Source organism: Lithobates pipiens, unplaced genomic scaffold, assembly GCF_037356315.1.
Source record: "Lithobates pipiens isolate NorthernLeopardFrog02 unplaced genomic scaffold, aLitPip1_a1.2 Scaffold_16, whole genome shotgun sequence".
Lineage (NCBI taxonomy): Eukaryota > Metazoa > Chordata > Amphibia > Anura > Ranidae > Lithobates > Lithobates pipiens.
In genome coordinates this window covers 639,190,169-639,203,477 of record NW_027507748.1, presented here as the reverse complement: position 1 = coordinate 639,203,477, position 13,309 = coordinate 639,190,169, and the positions used below count along the sequence as shown (strand labels likewise).

The 13,309-nt window shown below is 42.3% G+C and overlaps 1 protein-coding gene across 5 annotated transcripts in view; it reads right to left on the bottom strand.

Annotated features, from left to right (window-relative positions):
* Positions 1–13,309, bottom strand: part of LOC143984010 (uncharacterized) — a 179,881-nt gene that overhangs the window by 85,694 nt on the left and 80,878 nt on the right. For all 5 annotated transcript variants that reach the window (XM_077484264.1, XM_077484263.1, XM_077484265.1 and 2 more), the window contains 4 exons: positions 8,691–8,758; positions 2,832–2,884; positions 1,270–1,342; positions 422–453 (listed from right to left, as the gene is read on the bottom strand). In XM_077484264.1, coding sequence (XP_077340390.1) covers positions 422–453; positions 1,270–1,342; positions 2,832–2,884; positions 8,691–8,758 — 226 coding nt within the window. The remainder of the gene's footprint in view (positions 1–421; positions 454–1,269; positions 1,343–2,831; positions 2,885–8,690; positions 8,759–13,309) is intronic.

The window sequence follows — 13,309 nt, the reverse complement described above, 5'->3', positions numbered from 1 at the left end:
CTCAGTAGTTCTCGGTGGCTTTCGGCCGCTCTCGGCGGCTCTCGGCTGTTCTCGGCAGCTTTCGCCTGCTCTCGGCCATTCTCGGCGGGTTTCGGCCATTCTCAGCAGCTTTCGCCCGCTCTCGGTCGTTCTCGTGGCTTTCGGCCTCCGAGAATGGCCGAAGGTGGCCGAAAGCTGCCGAGAATGGCCTAAGGCGGCCGAAAGCTGCTGAGAACGGCCAAAGGGGGCTGAAAGCTGCCCACAGGCTCACAATCGACGGGGGATTGGCGTATAACATGCACCCACAATTTTCCCCTGATTTTAAGGGGGAAAAAGTGCGTGTTATACACCGATGAATACGGTATATTCTACTCTGGGGCAAAAAAACTTCCTTTATGGTTTCAAAATAGTACATTTGTCAATTCAAAATAAACAGACTTACCTCACAGATATCTTCAAACATGGGAAATGAACCTGAAATGAGATGCAAATATGATTTTCTTTGCACTGTTCTTAGAGAAAAATAAGTAAATGCTGGGGATCCAAGTCTCTGTACACAGGCTTAGTATTTTACATAGAATGTATATTGCCCAATTATATAGCCGACTATCTCGTCTAATTACAGCTCAGGAGCTATAGAACTCCATAAGCACAGTCCTTGGGAACCTGGGTCATTCTGCACAATGTAGTATACTGTGATCTGGCCTGTGCTGCCTATGTAGTAAAGCCTACATTTGACAGAGAGGGAAGGTCCCATCTATTATGTCCACCATGGGTCTACAATATGAAATATAAACAGATCATTGATGAGGCGGCACTGAAAAAGGAATGATTGGCAGCACTAATGGGCACTGTTGGGACTGCACTGATAATGAAGACACTGATAATCAGTGCCCTGATTATCAGTGTAGATGTCCCTTTCACACAAGCTGTTTATTGGTTCTCCTCTCCTCTGCCAGCATGAGGAAAGGAATGCCAATAACCAGCTTGTGTTTACATCATGATCAGCTGTGATTGGACACAGCGGATCATGATGTAAACATGAGCCGCTCATTGGCTCTTTACCTCGATCTGTGATGCACCGCCCACAGGAGGACATCATATGATGTCCCCTCAGAACTGGCTGGCTGCGATTTAGCTGTCATTCGGCTATAGCGTGGTCGGCAAGTGCTTAAATCAGTTTGGGGGCTATATTTATGTGTTATTTCTTTTTTTTTTAGCTGCTTTTTGTTTTACTTTTAAAGATTTTAATATAAATAATTAACAATATGATTTTTTTTATGCGCTTACCTCCAACGTCATCATACAATTGAGAACAGGCCTTCCTTTCATCCGGGTGCATAGTCAATAAAGCAGTTTCAAGCTGTTATTGCAAATAAACATCAAAACATCATTTACAGTTTAAGTTTAAAAAGACATACTCAAGGGCTAGGGATTTTTTGACCCCCCCAGCAACATAATACCCATCCCCAGCAACAATAGATGCCCTACCAGCAACAACAGACCCCCCTTCAAAAATATATCCCCTCCAGCGCCAATAGATCCCCCAGCAGCAAGAATCAATAGACCTGCAGCACACCCTAGCACCCCTTGCCATTGCATACATTATAAGCTGGAGGTGCCAAGACTGCTTTCCGGCTGACAAAAAGCTTGGCTGTTGAACCCATTTCCTTCTCTAACTGGCTTGTGTAGTGACATGATTTTGTGGGAAACGTCTGTATACCATCTATACTGATCAAAGTGAACAGAAACCCAAAGCTATACATTACGTTTCCATCCATAATTCTGGAAGTTCTATGGTCTGTACAGTTTTGTGATCAACTTAATCAATGGGCCCCAATGAGTTAGGGAGAAGCACAGGCAGAGCTCTATTGCGGCTTATATACCACTGGTTAATCCCTCACGTGCCATGGTCTGTTCTACAGACTTCTCCTAAAAACAACAAACAGGTTTATACTTATCTGCTCTGTGCAATGGAATTGCACAGAGCAGCCTCAAACCTCCTCTTCTCAGGTACCCCGCCAATGCTCCTGGCTCCTCCCTTTTGACAAGCGTCCGCTTTCTATGGGGGCACTCATGCAGGCTCACTCTGAAGCTTCACTGTTTATGTCTTTTGGCTTTGATTTACAGCAGGAACCAATGGTTCCATCTGCTTCAGCAAAGCCAGTGAGACCAGGAAGTGAGAGGAGAGAAGAGCTACAGACCGTCACAGTGCTGGATCAAATGAGGGCTCAGGTAAGTAAAGAGAAAGGCAACTCAAAGTCCTTGATGCAAAAACACTCATATGTAGCATTAATCCTCATATGTAGCCTATACATATTTGCATCAAGGACTTTTTAGTTGCCGGCTCTTCTTTCTTATATTGTATTTTGTATTTAGTGTGAGAAGACACACTGAGCCTTGGCACCCGTGCTGCAGACTGCACACTAGGATTGGATTGCTTCAGTTGAGATCGCTGCATCTTTCATTTTTCCTCAGGTAAAAAAAGGGGATTTAGATGCCAGGAGGTGGGTCGGCGTTTCTGTTAATGTGACTGCCGTGATTGCCTGTCAAAGCAGTTACATGATCAGAAATCTCCCGATCACTAGTATGCCCCAGGAGCTTTCTGGTACCTGTCAGATACCACGCTGGGGGAACACTCTCAGCACGGTAACTTATTTTAACAGGGCTGCATATACCCGGCCACTCGGCACTAAAGACCACCATCAGTGTCAAACAGGTTAAAGTATACATTGCTTTGTCTGCTCAGACTATAATTTTCTGGTAAAGTTAAACTGATAAAAAAAAACAGTAGCTGACCAGTAGGGAGAATATAAAAGGTTACAAAAGGTGCAATAAGCAAATGCTCATACCTCTGGATTATTCCGTTTCCGTTTGCGCTTCCTATTTCTTTTTGGAAAGTCACCTATAAAAATGTATTTGTAGGTAAAAAGCTGAACTTTGAGCAGGTATGAAAAGACACCAGTTAAAGAAGTTAGTTATTCACAAAACATGAAAGTCTTCTCAGTGTGCTGCTGTTTTTACTCCCCTGGCTCTCTGAGATCCTTATGCAGCTGAGAACAGAAGGTATGTAATCACTTATAAAAAAGGAAAGAAAAAGATATTTATGTTTTTCATCTTTCATATCAAATGTTTTACCTTGCATTTCTATTTTGAACTGGTTGTTTTACAAGGTGAGGGTTCACATATACTTTAACATAATTAAATTTACTTCCACGGTTATATGGGAAATCTCTACTGATGGGTCAATAGCCATTAATATGCAAAGCCACCTTTGTGCCAAATGTATTATTATAAGACAGCAAAATCATCAGCTTTTAATCAGCAACAAGTACCACACTGCCATGCCATTTGTGTGTCCTAAATTTGCCCTAGTATTTAGATGAGCATCTGTAGGACTTTAGTAGATACATTCAGGGTTATTTTTTCAGCGGTAATGTGTGGGGATGAAGCACCTCCAGCATTGAATGTATGTAATGACAAGGGGTGCTGGGGTGTGCTGAAGGGTCTATTGATGCTGTCTGCGGAAGGATTAATTGTTGCACTAGGTCTATTGTTCCTGGGGAGATCTATTGCTGCTAGACATTTCTTAAAATGATGGTGGGTCAATTGTTGCTGGGAGGGACTTACTGTTGATGGCTCTTGGAGGTTTTATTCACACTATCTGCTGGAAGATCTATTATTGTTGGTGGGGAGCGATTGTTGCTGGGGGGGGGGGGGGGGGAGAGAATATTGTTGCTGTGGGCAGATCTATTATTGCTGTGGGGATCTATTGTTGCTGGCTGCAGAGGGATCTCCTTTACTTCTTTTCTTGTAATCATTACCATTTTCCATATAAATTACTTAGCACCACTAAATGATACTTGGTTCTGTAGTCTCTAAAAGGGGCAGTACTGGTAGGTGGGTATAGGGTGGAACCAAAGGACAGAGCTTGACAGTGGGTGGGGGGAAGGGGTGACTCGGGGGGGGCACCTATTTATTCTCTGAGAAAAAAAGCCCTGGATATATCAAATTATAAACTTTTAGGAGGGCAAGGATTTATGTGAATGGTTGTAAGTACACCACGGCTCATGTGTAAGGTAAAGTCTACAGGTCTGGAAAGATCAATTTGTAAATGGACAGAAAATTGGATTAAGGTTATCAGTGTACCACAAGGTTCAGTGCTGGGACCCTATATCTTTATAAATGATATAGGGTCTGGGATTAAAAGTGACATTTCTGTCTTTGCTGATGACATCAAGCTATGCAGTGGAATAACGTCCTTACAGGATGTCTCCAATTTACAAGCTGTCTAATTGGGCAACTAAGTAGCTAAGTAGCAAATGACGTTTGATGTTGATAAATGTAAAGTTATGCACTTGGGGGCTAAGAATATGCATGTATCATACATACTAGGGGAGTACAAATGGGGGAATCGATAATGGCATGCAATGCCAAGCTGCGGTTTCCTAAGCGAGCAAAGTCCTTTCTGGTATTAAGAGAGGTATGTACTCCAGAGAGAGAGATATCATTTTGCCCCTGTACAAATCATTAGTAAGACCTCATCTGGAATATGTAGTTCAGTTTTGGGCACCAGTTCTCAAAAAGGATATCAGGGAACCGGAGAAAGTGCAAAGAAGGGCAACCAAACTGATAAGAGGCATGGAGGAGCTCAGCTATGAGGAAAGATTAGAGGATCTATTCCCTTTTGAGAAGAGGAAATAAAGGGGGATATGATCAACATGTACAAATACATAAGTGGTCCATATCATGAACTTGGTGTTGAGTTATTCACTTTAACCACTTAAGGACCGCCACATGTAATTATACGTCAGCAGAATGGCACGTACAGGCACAATCACGTATCTGTACGTGCCTGCCTTCCAGCGGGTGGGGGGGGTCGGATCGGACCCCCTCTAGCTGGCTGCGGCGGTCCGTTTCGCTTCAGGAGCGATTCGGGGTGAGGGGATGGTCGTTGGTTTCTGGCCATCCCCTCTCGATCGCTCCTGGCGAATGAGAAGCTGCCTGTGTAGTGTAAACACAGGCAGGAGGAAGTGATGTCACTCTCCTCGGGGCGGTCTTTTTGACCAGACGGCAAGGAGAGAAGACATAGTAAGTGCACCAACACTACAGTGACATGTAGGTACACATAGGCACACTTTTACCCCCTGATCACCCCCCCCCCCCTCCCAGTCACAGTGTCACTGATTGCAGTGATCATTTACTGATCACTGCATTTAGTGTCAGTTGTAACCGTAAAAACTGTCAGGGCAGTTAGTGTTAGGTCCAGGGTAGCCCCCTACCCCCATATACTACCTAATAAAGGTTTTAACCCCCTGATTGCCCCTAGAGTTAACCCTTTCACCAGCGATCACCATATAAGTGTCACTGGTGACGCTGGTTAGCCAGTTAGTTATTTAGGTTCCCCGTCAGGTTTCTATATAGCGTCAGGGATCCCCATATACTACCTAATAAAGGTTTTAACCCCCTGATTGCCCCCAGATAACCCTTTCCCCCCCTTTTGCCAGTGTCACTAAGCGATCGTTTTTCTGATCGCTGCATTAGTGTCACTGGTGCCGCTAGGTAGCTAGTTATTTTTTAGGTTCACTGCCAGGTTTTTATAGTGTTAGGTACCCTCATATACTACCTAATAAAGGTTTTAACCCCCCGATTGCCCTCAGGTAACCCTTTCACCCCCTTTTGCCAGTGTCACTAAGCTGCATTAGTGTCACTGGTGCCGCTAGGTAGCTAGTTATTTTTTAGGTTCACCGCCAGATTTTTATATAGCGTCAGGGACCCCCATATACTACCTAATAAAGGTTTTAACCCCCTGATTGCCCCTAGTTGACCCTTTCACCAGAGATCACCGTATAAGTGTTATGGGTGACTCTGGTTAGTTTGTTTGCTTTTTATAGCATCAGGGCACCCACCATTTATTACCCAATAAAGGTTTAACCCCATGATCACCCGGCAGGTGATATAAATGAGGTTTTAGGGTCAGATAGGGTCTGCATCGCCCCAGGCAGCGCTAGGTTAGTGCCAGCACCGCTAACACCCATGCGCAAAGCATACACCTCCCGTAGTGGTATAGTATCTGAACAGATCAATATCTGATCTGATCAGACCTATACTAGCATCCCCAGCAGTTTGGGGTTCCAAAAAAATGCATTGTTAGCGGGATCAGCCCAGCACCTGCATTTTGCCCCTCTGCCCAGCCCACCCAAGACAGTATCAATCGATCACTGTCACTTACAAAACACTAAACACATAACTGCAGCGTTCACAGAGTCAGGCCTGATCCCTGCGATCGCTAACAGTTTTTTTTGGTAGCGTTTTATATTTAAATCCTGAAGGCGGTGCTTGGTTTTCGGGGTGCCGTACATGGCTAGACTCCCAAAAAGTTCCACACATGTGGTATCCCTGTACTCAGGAGAAGCAGCAGAATATATTTTGGGGTGCAATTCCACATATAACTATGGCATGTGTGAGCAATATATCATTTAGTGACAACTTTTTGTAAACCTTTTTTTTTTGTCATTATTCAATCACTTGGGACAAAAAAAAATATTCAGTGGGCTCAACATGCCCCTCAGCAATTTCCTTGGGGTGTCTACTTTCCAAAATGGGGTAATTTGGGGGGGTTTTGTACAGCCCTGCCATTTTAGCACCTCAAGAAATGAGATAGGCAGTCATAAATTAAAAGCTGTGTAAATTCCAGAAAATGTACTCTAGTTTGTAGACGCTATAACTTTTGCGCAAACCAATATATATATGCTTATTGATGATTTTTTTTACTAAAGACATGTGGCTGAATACATTATGGCCTAAATGTATGACTAAAATTGAGTTTATTCAATTTTTCTTATAACAAAAATTAGAAAATATATTTTTTTTTCAAAATTTTCAGTCTTTTTCCTTTTATATCGTAAAAAATAAAAATCGCAGAGGCAATCAAATACCATCAAAAGAAAGCTCTATTTGTGGGAAGAAAAGGACGCAAATTTCGTTTGGGTACAACATTGCATGACCGCGCAATTACCAGTTAAAGTAGTACAGTGCAAAATTGTAAAAAGACCTCTGGTCCTTAGGCTGACAGTTGGTCCGGGGCATAAGTGGTTAAGGTCATCACAGAGGACAACGGGGCACTCTTTACGTCTAAAAAAAAAGATTTCATCTCCAAATACGGAAAGGTTTCTTCACAATAAGAGCTGTGAAAATGTGGAATAGACTCCCTCTAGAGGTGGTTCTGGCAAGCTTAGTTGATTGCTTTATAAAAAAAAAGGCCTGGATTCCTTCCTAAATGTACACAATATAACTGGGTACTAACATTTATAGGTAAAGTTGATCCAGAGAAAATCCAATTACCTCTCAGGAAGGAATTTTTTCCCCTGCTGTAGCAAATTGGAGTATGCTTTGCTGGGGTTTTTTTTTTTGGTTGAACTTGGACGAACTTGTGTCTTTTTTTTAACCCCGCACCCCTTTGAAGACGTCAGCTGTGACGAAACATGTAGGGCGGTGCTACGTACTGACACCATCACGATCCCAAGTGTTTCTTGGAACACAGGTGTTCGTTTTATTTTTTATTGCAATTGTTTGCCAGCTATTTAATATGTATTAAGCGGCAGACGCTGCTGTTTTACAGCAATAAATGCTTTTCTAGTGACAATATCACACCATTGGAGTTATTTTTGCTTCCTCATATTCACGGTCTTATCAGCCAAACGAGTGACAGTCAAGAGTGGGAGCAGCTGGATATCCAATCCACCCGTGCAGAGGGTTATATCTGCCTGCGCACTAGACCTCGCTATTAAGGGGGTCCACCGTCTCCGGTAAGGGAAATCACAATTGTGACCCGCTTTCATCAGGTGATCCCTTTCATATCTCTCCTTTTTCTGCAATCTTCGGTGAAGGTGCTTCTTCGAGCTTTTGGACTTTCCTTTTTTTTCCCCATTGGATTTATTGGGTTTTTCCCATTTAAGGTTCCTCCCCTGAACCATCTATGGACTTTTAATTTTTTCTTATATTCACTAAGTGTACACATTTTTTATCAATTTAAACAAATATTGTATGTTTTGTGTTTATTTTGCACATGTATGGACTCAATTTTTTATTTATTATTTATCACTATATATTATTTATCACTCATTTTCAATGTCATTTTGCACTTAGAGTGATCACTTATATTAGCGCAATTTATATATTTTTGATTTCTTACACCAAATGGATATTTGTTGGTTTCTATTGCAGCTTTTCTTTCAGATTTAGGTGTTTTCTTTTGAGCGCGGTTTAATCCCCCCCTTTTTTATATATATTTTCAACCTAACTATGTAACCTGCATAAAATGCCTGTGCTCTGTAAATACAGAAAATTAATGAACAAAATTAATTTGACTTATTTATAATGGTCTATGTAATGCTGGTATGATTGCCAAATGTTGTGTTTATAGTTTCTAATGGATTTAGTGCTATAATCCCCTAAGAAAGACAAGCAGTATATCACAAATGTTCCTAAAAAGCGCCAAAGTAAAAAAAAAAAAAAAAAAAGTAAAAAAAAAAAAAAAAAAAAGTAAAAAAAAAAAAAAGCGCCAAAGTAAAATAACCCTTACAAAAAACCTTAAGATGTATTTGCTGAGTCATGACAAATACAAATGTTTACTATAATGGGAATGTATAATAACTAGCAAAGCACAAAATTGCTGTCTTCCACATTAAAACAAAAGATACTTCACTTACTGAGAGAGATAGTACGTGATATTTTTGGGGTCTGAGAACCACTGGAATCTTTGCTAATGCTTGATGTACTGTGGTTAAAAAACAAATAAGGATGAATACACGAGGGTAGGGCAGTGTTAATGCTTGAAATAAAACAAACACAGGTAAACAGGTAAAACGCAGGTCAAGTGATTAACAATGGCTCCCAAGCTGTTTTTCCCTTCTAGACAGTGGACAGGCTCTAATGATGCTCCTATGTCACCTCTCAGTGGCGTACAGGTGTGGTGGCTCAGTAAGCCCTTGTACACACGGTCGGAGATTCCGACAACCAAATCCGTCGGATTTTGTCCGATGGGTTTTTTCCGACGGATCTTGTCCGAAACTGTTGCATACACACAGTCGGACAAAGTTGTCGGAAAATCCGATCGTTCAGAGCGTGATGACGTAATTTCGTTACGATTGGACTACATTCAGGCTAGTAGCCAATAGCTTTGATGTAGGAATTTGATCTGAGCATTGCCTGGCACTTTGTCCGATCGGAATTCTCTACACATGATCGGAGTATGTCCGATCGGAGCAGTTTGTCTGAAAATATTTCCAGCAAGTTGGAAAATTTGGTCCGACGGATATTCCGACGGAAACAGTCCGATGCATACCACACATAGTCGGAATATCCGACAAAACGGTCCAATAGGACACATTCCGACGGAATCTCCGACCGTGTGTACAAGGGCTAAGTCTATGGGTGTAGATAGCACTATGACCTGGTTAATATCGATGTGCTGAACAAGAAAAGTGCAGATATGAGAGCAGACAATGCTACAATTTCAGCACTGGGAACATGACATTGCTGGCTCAACACAAGAAACAATAAAACTAGCAGAATCAAAGGATCAACAGATTCTTCTAACCATCGGAGGGAAAAATATTTAGGAAATTATTAATAAAAGCATCATCTTTGTTTGAGAGAATCTTGTATTTTGACTGGAGCTGTGTAAAATAGGATTTCTGACTTACTTGTAAAATCCTTTTCTTGGAGTACTATACAGGACACCTATGCTTTCTATGCTTATAGAAAGCTACCTTTAGGTGATTGGACACTGGCAAAGAAGTTGCAGGGACATCAGGCAGATCAGAAGGAACAGAACGGAGAGAACTGTGTCATGTACTGTACTCCAAGAGGATTTTACAAGTAAGTACAGTACATACAGTACAAGACATACAATTGCTAATCATAACCATGGAACATCCCAAAGTACTTTAACTAACAGGTGAACAAAATGCCAACAGGCCCATTTAAAAACACCTACAAAGTTTGGAGACCCATGCTTTACACCATAGACTTGAATGATGCCCCATAAGCTTTTTTCAGCTGGGGTGTCCAGGTAATCTGGAGTGATTTGAGGTTTCTTCAGGGGTGCCTTGGCAAAATGCCTAAAAATTGCCCAAAAATTGTGAAGCAAAAGATGGGAAGCCACCACAGAAATTCACAGGAAGGACCAAGAGGGAATCTAATTGCCTGAAAACTGCTATAGCAGAAAGGTAGACTCTCACAGCATGTACTACATCAACACATTGGGGAGAAATAGCCTTGGGATGTTTTGGAGCAGGGCATAGGCAAGAAAGACCAGAATCTTGGTTAAGGTGGAAGGAGAAAATCCTCTTGGGGAGAAAGGAAGCCATGGGCTTCAGAACAGACTTATCTTTGTTTAACACCTAAAGAATAAGGCCATTAACTCAGACACCCACCTGAAAAAGGCCATAGCAATGAGAAGAATCCCTTTGTGAATGAGAACAGATAATAGAGTATCCCTATTTGGTTTAAAGGGTGGCCTCTGAAGGGCTGGCAAAGCCAGGTTGAGGTCCCTCTGTGTTAATGGGGTTTGCACATTGATAACTATATAAATGAGACCCTGCACAAAGGCCTTAACAAAGGAATGAGAAGCCAGTGGTCTCTGTAAAACAACAGCCAGGACCAAGGTCCCTTGATGGTACCTAAGGCTAGATTCTGATCCAGACCAGACTTAAAAAAGGACTTGATTTGTCCCATGGTGTCATTAAAAGCATGGACTTTCCTAACCTCACAGCAAAGGAAGTAGACATTCCAGGTGCAATGCTAAACTTTGTGAGAATTCAACTTCCTAGCCTTCAAGAGTCAAATACTAGGTTCTCCTGGACCAGTTTGGTGCAACAAGTTTCCCCAGAATGCCCTATTTTGATCGTGTGGAGAAGAAAAGGAAGAAAGTCTAGAGGAGGGAAGGCATGGATCAGACAGATTTGTAACAAGTTAATTATAAATACACTCGCTCTATGGTGAAACTAAAATACACCTTGTGGTAGCTGCTGTCATACTGTGTTGTATTGAACATCAGATGACATTGTCAAAATAAAACAAAAATTAACAGTGCTGCCTCTCACATATAACATACTATAAGTGCAAAACTACCACATATACAGTAAAGGTCCACAAATCATGTATCTGTGTGATTGTGATCACTCCAATGACAAACATGACACACTATAGTGCTTTAAAGAAAAAAAGTATTTGCACAAAGGAACATTCCTGTAATGAAAGACAGCTTACATAGCTTCACAACTCACTCTGCAGATGGAGTTTATCCCTTGCTTTTAGCTAGTGAGTCAAAAAGGCTTGTGTGTATAAGACCAGGAATAAATGTCTGTCAGTTCCTCCACAAATCTTCCTTCAGCTTTATGGTAAATACACAGCTTTGCCACATAAACTGAATCTAAAAACAGTTGTTCTCCACATAAATAATAAAAAGGAAAGGAGCCCGCACATGAAAGTATGTTTATATATAAAAAAAAAAACAACAAGTATTGCACTTACATTAAAAGAAACTGTCACCAGCCTGTAATAAACCCATGGCCACCGCACACTTCCTGTTCCAGGATGTGACACCACCTGTAAGTACAGCTAAAACCGATCCTTTTTCCTGGATCCACCAACAAACCTCTCTAGTTTGTTGTAGAATTTGGACCTCAGAAGATCCATGTCCCCACACCTGTGGCAGAGAGCTTGAAACATCTCAGGGTGGAGAGACCATTCCCTGGCATACAGATGCTGATGACTGAGGAGGTCCGCCTGCCTTTGAGCAGCCTAACATCTGGTGCCTCCTTTGTATTTTATGTAGGCCACTTCCCTGGTATAGCCTAACTTGATAGTGGTCAGGTGACCTGACAGCTAAAAAAAAGTCCAGCGTTGGAGGGACAAATGAATTGCCCCTAGTTCAAAGACGTTGATGGGATGTCAAACTTCCTTCAATAACCAAGTTCCCTGTACTGAATGGGCATCCAGGACTGAGAGGTCTCAGATTAACAGGCTGCCATCTGCCATGAGTAACACCCACATTTTTGGAGTAAAAGGCTTTCCCGACTCCAACACTGCATTGGAAATCCACCAAGCCAGGGAAAGTCAGGTCTTGCTGGTCAGACACATGGGGCAGTCCAGAGACAGTCTGTTTGTCCCATACAGTCAGAATGTTGAGTTGCAACAATCAGGAGCGAAGCTAGGCATATGGTACCATCTCAAAAGGAGGCTACCATCATATCTAGAACTGGAGGGTCTGAGCACAAGGCCAAAGGAAAAGAAGTTTGTCCCAAGGCATCAGGATCCTGGACAAGGCTGTGTCTAATATAAGATTCAGATGCTCCAAGCAAGGAATCAGTTCCAACGATAACTTATGAAAATTGAGGATCCATTCAAAGCTTTGAGGAGTCTGCATCGCCTTCTGGACACTGGTCGGCAGGGCCTAGGCAGACTGGTCCTTTGTCCTGGCCCATGCCTTGCTTCAAATGCAGGGTATATACATTGTTAAACACCTTGGTGAGTACTGTGGATGGGCCAATGGGAAGGGCAACAAAGTGGTAGTGATGCCTGTCTACTGTAAACAGCAGATATTATTGATGAGGTGTGAAAACAGGGATGTATAGGTAAACATCCCTGATGTTCACAGAGACCAGTTGATCCCCCTGGGAAAAAAGGAAGGATTGACTAACCTGGCAGATTGCATGCAAAACTACTGAACTATTAGAAACAGGTTGAGGGTCTTGAGATCCAAAATGGATTTGTTGCTCTCTGGCTTGGGAACAGTGAACATCTTGGAGTAAAACCATTGAAATAACTCCCCATCCAGAAAGAGGGCAATTACCCTATGTGCAGAAAGCTGTTAAATAGCAGCAGATAGATCTGCCTGACTTTGCAGACAGGATGGCAAATTGAAGAGCATGAAGCAGGAAGAAGTGTTCGAAACTTCAATTTGTAGCCCCTGTATACAATTCTGGAACCAAGCACTTGAAATTTCCTGAGACCAGATGGCTAAAAAGGCCAGCAGGTATTCCCCCACTTAATGGAAAACCCACTCATTATGAAAGTGGCTTGCTCCCAAACTTGTTAGGTTTGGAGCTCCACAGCCTCCAACAGATGTGTGCCCCAGGTTTTGGTTTGGAGCCCAAGGCCTGAGGTGGGCAAAAGAAATTATTGATAGACACGGCAGCAGGTCTAGTTGCAGAAACATGAGCCTTCCTTTTATAGGGGAGGACAGTACTCTTACCCCCAGTGATTTTCTTGATGTACTTGTCTAAGGAGGAAACAAAGGCATTTCCTTTCAAAGGCAATCCTC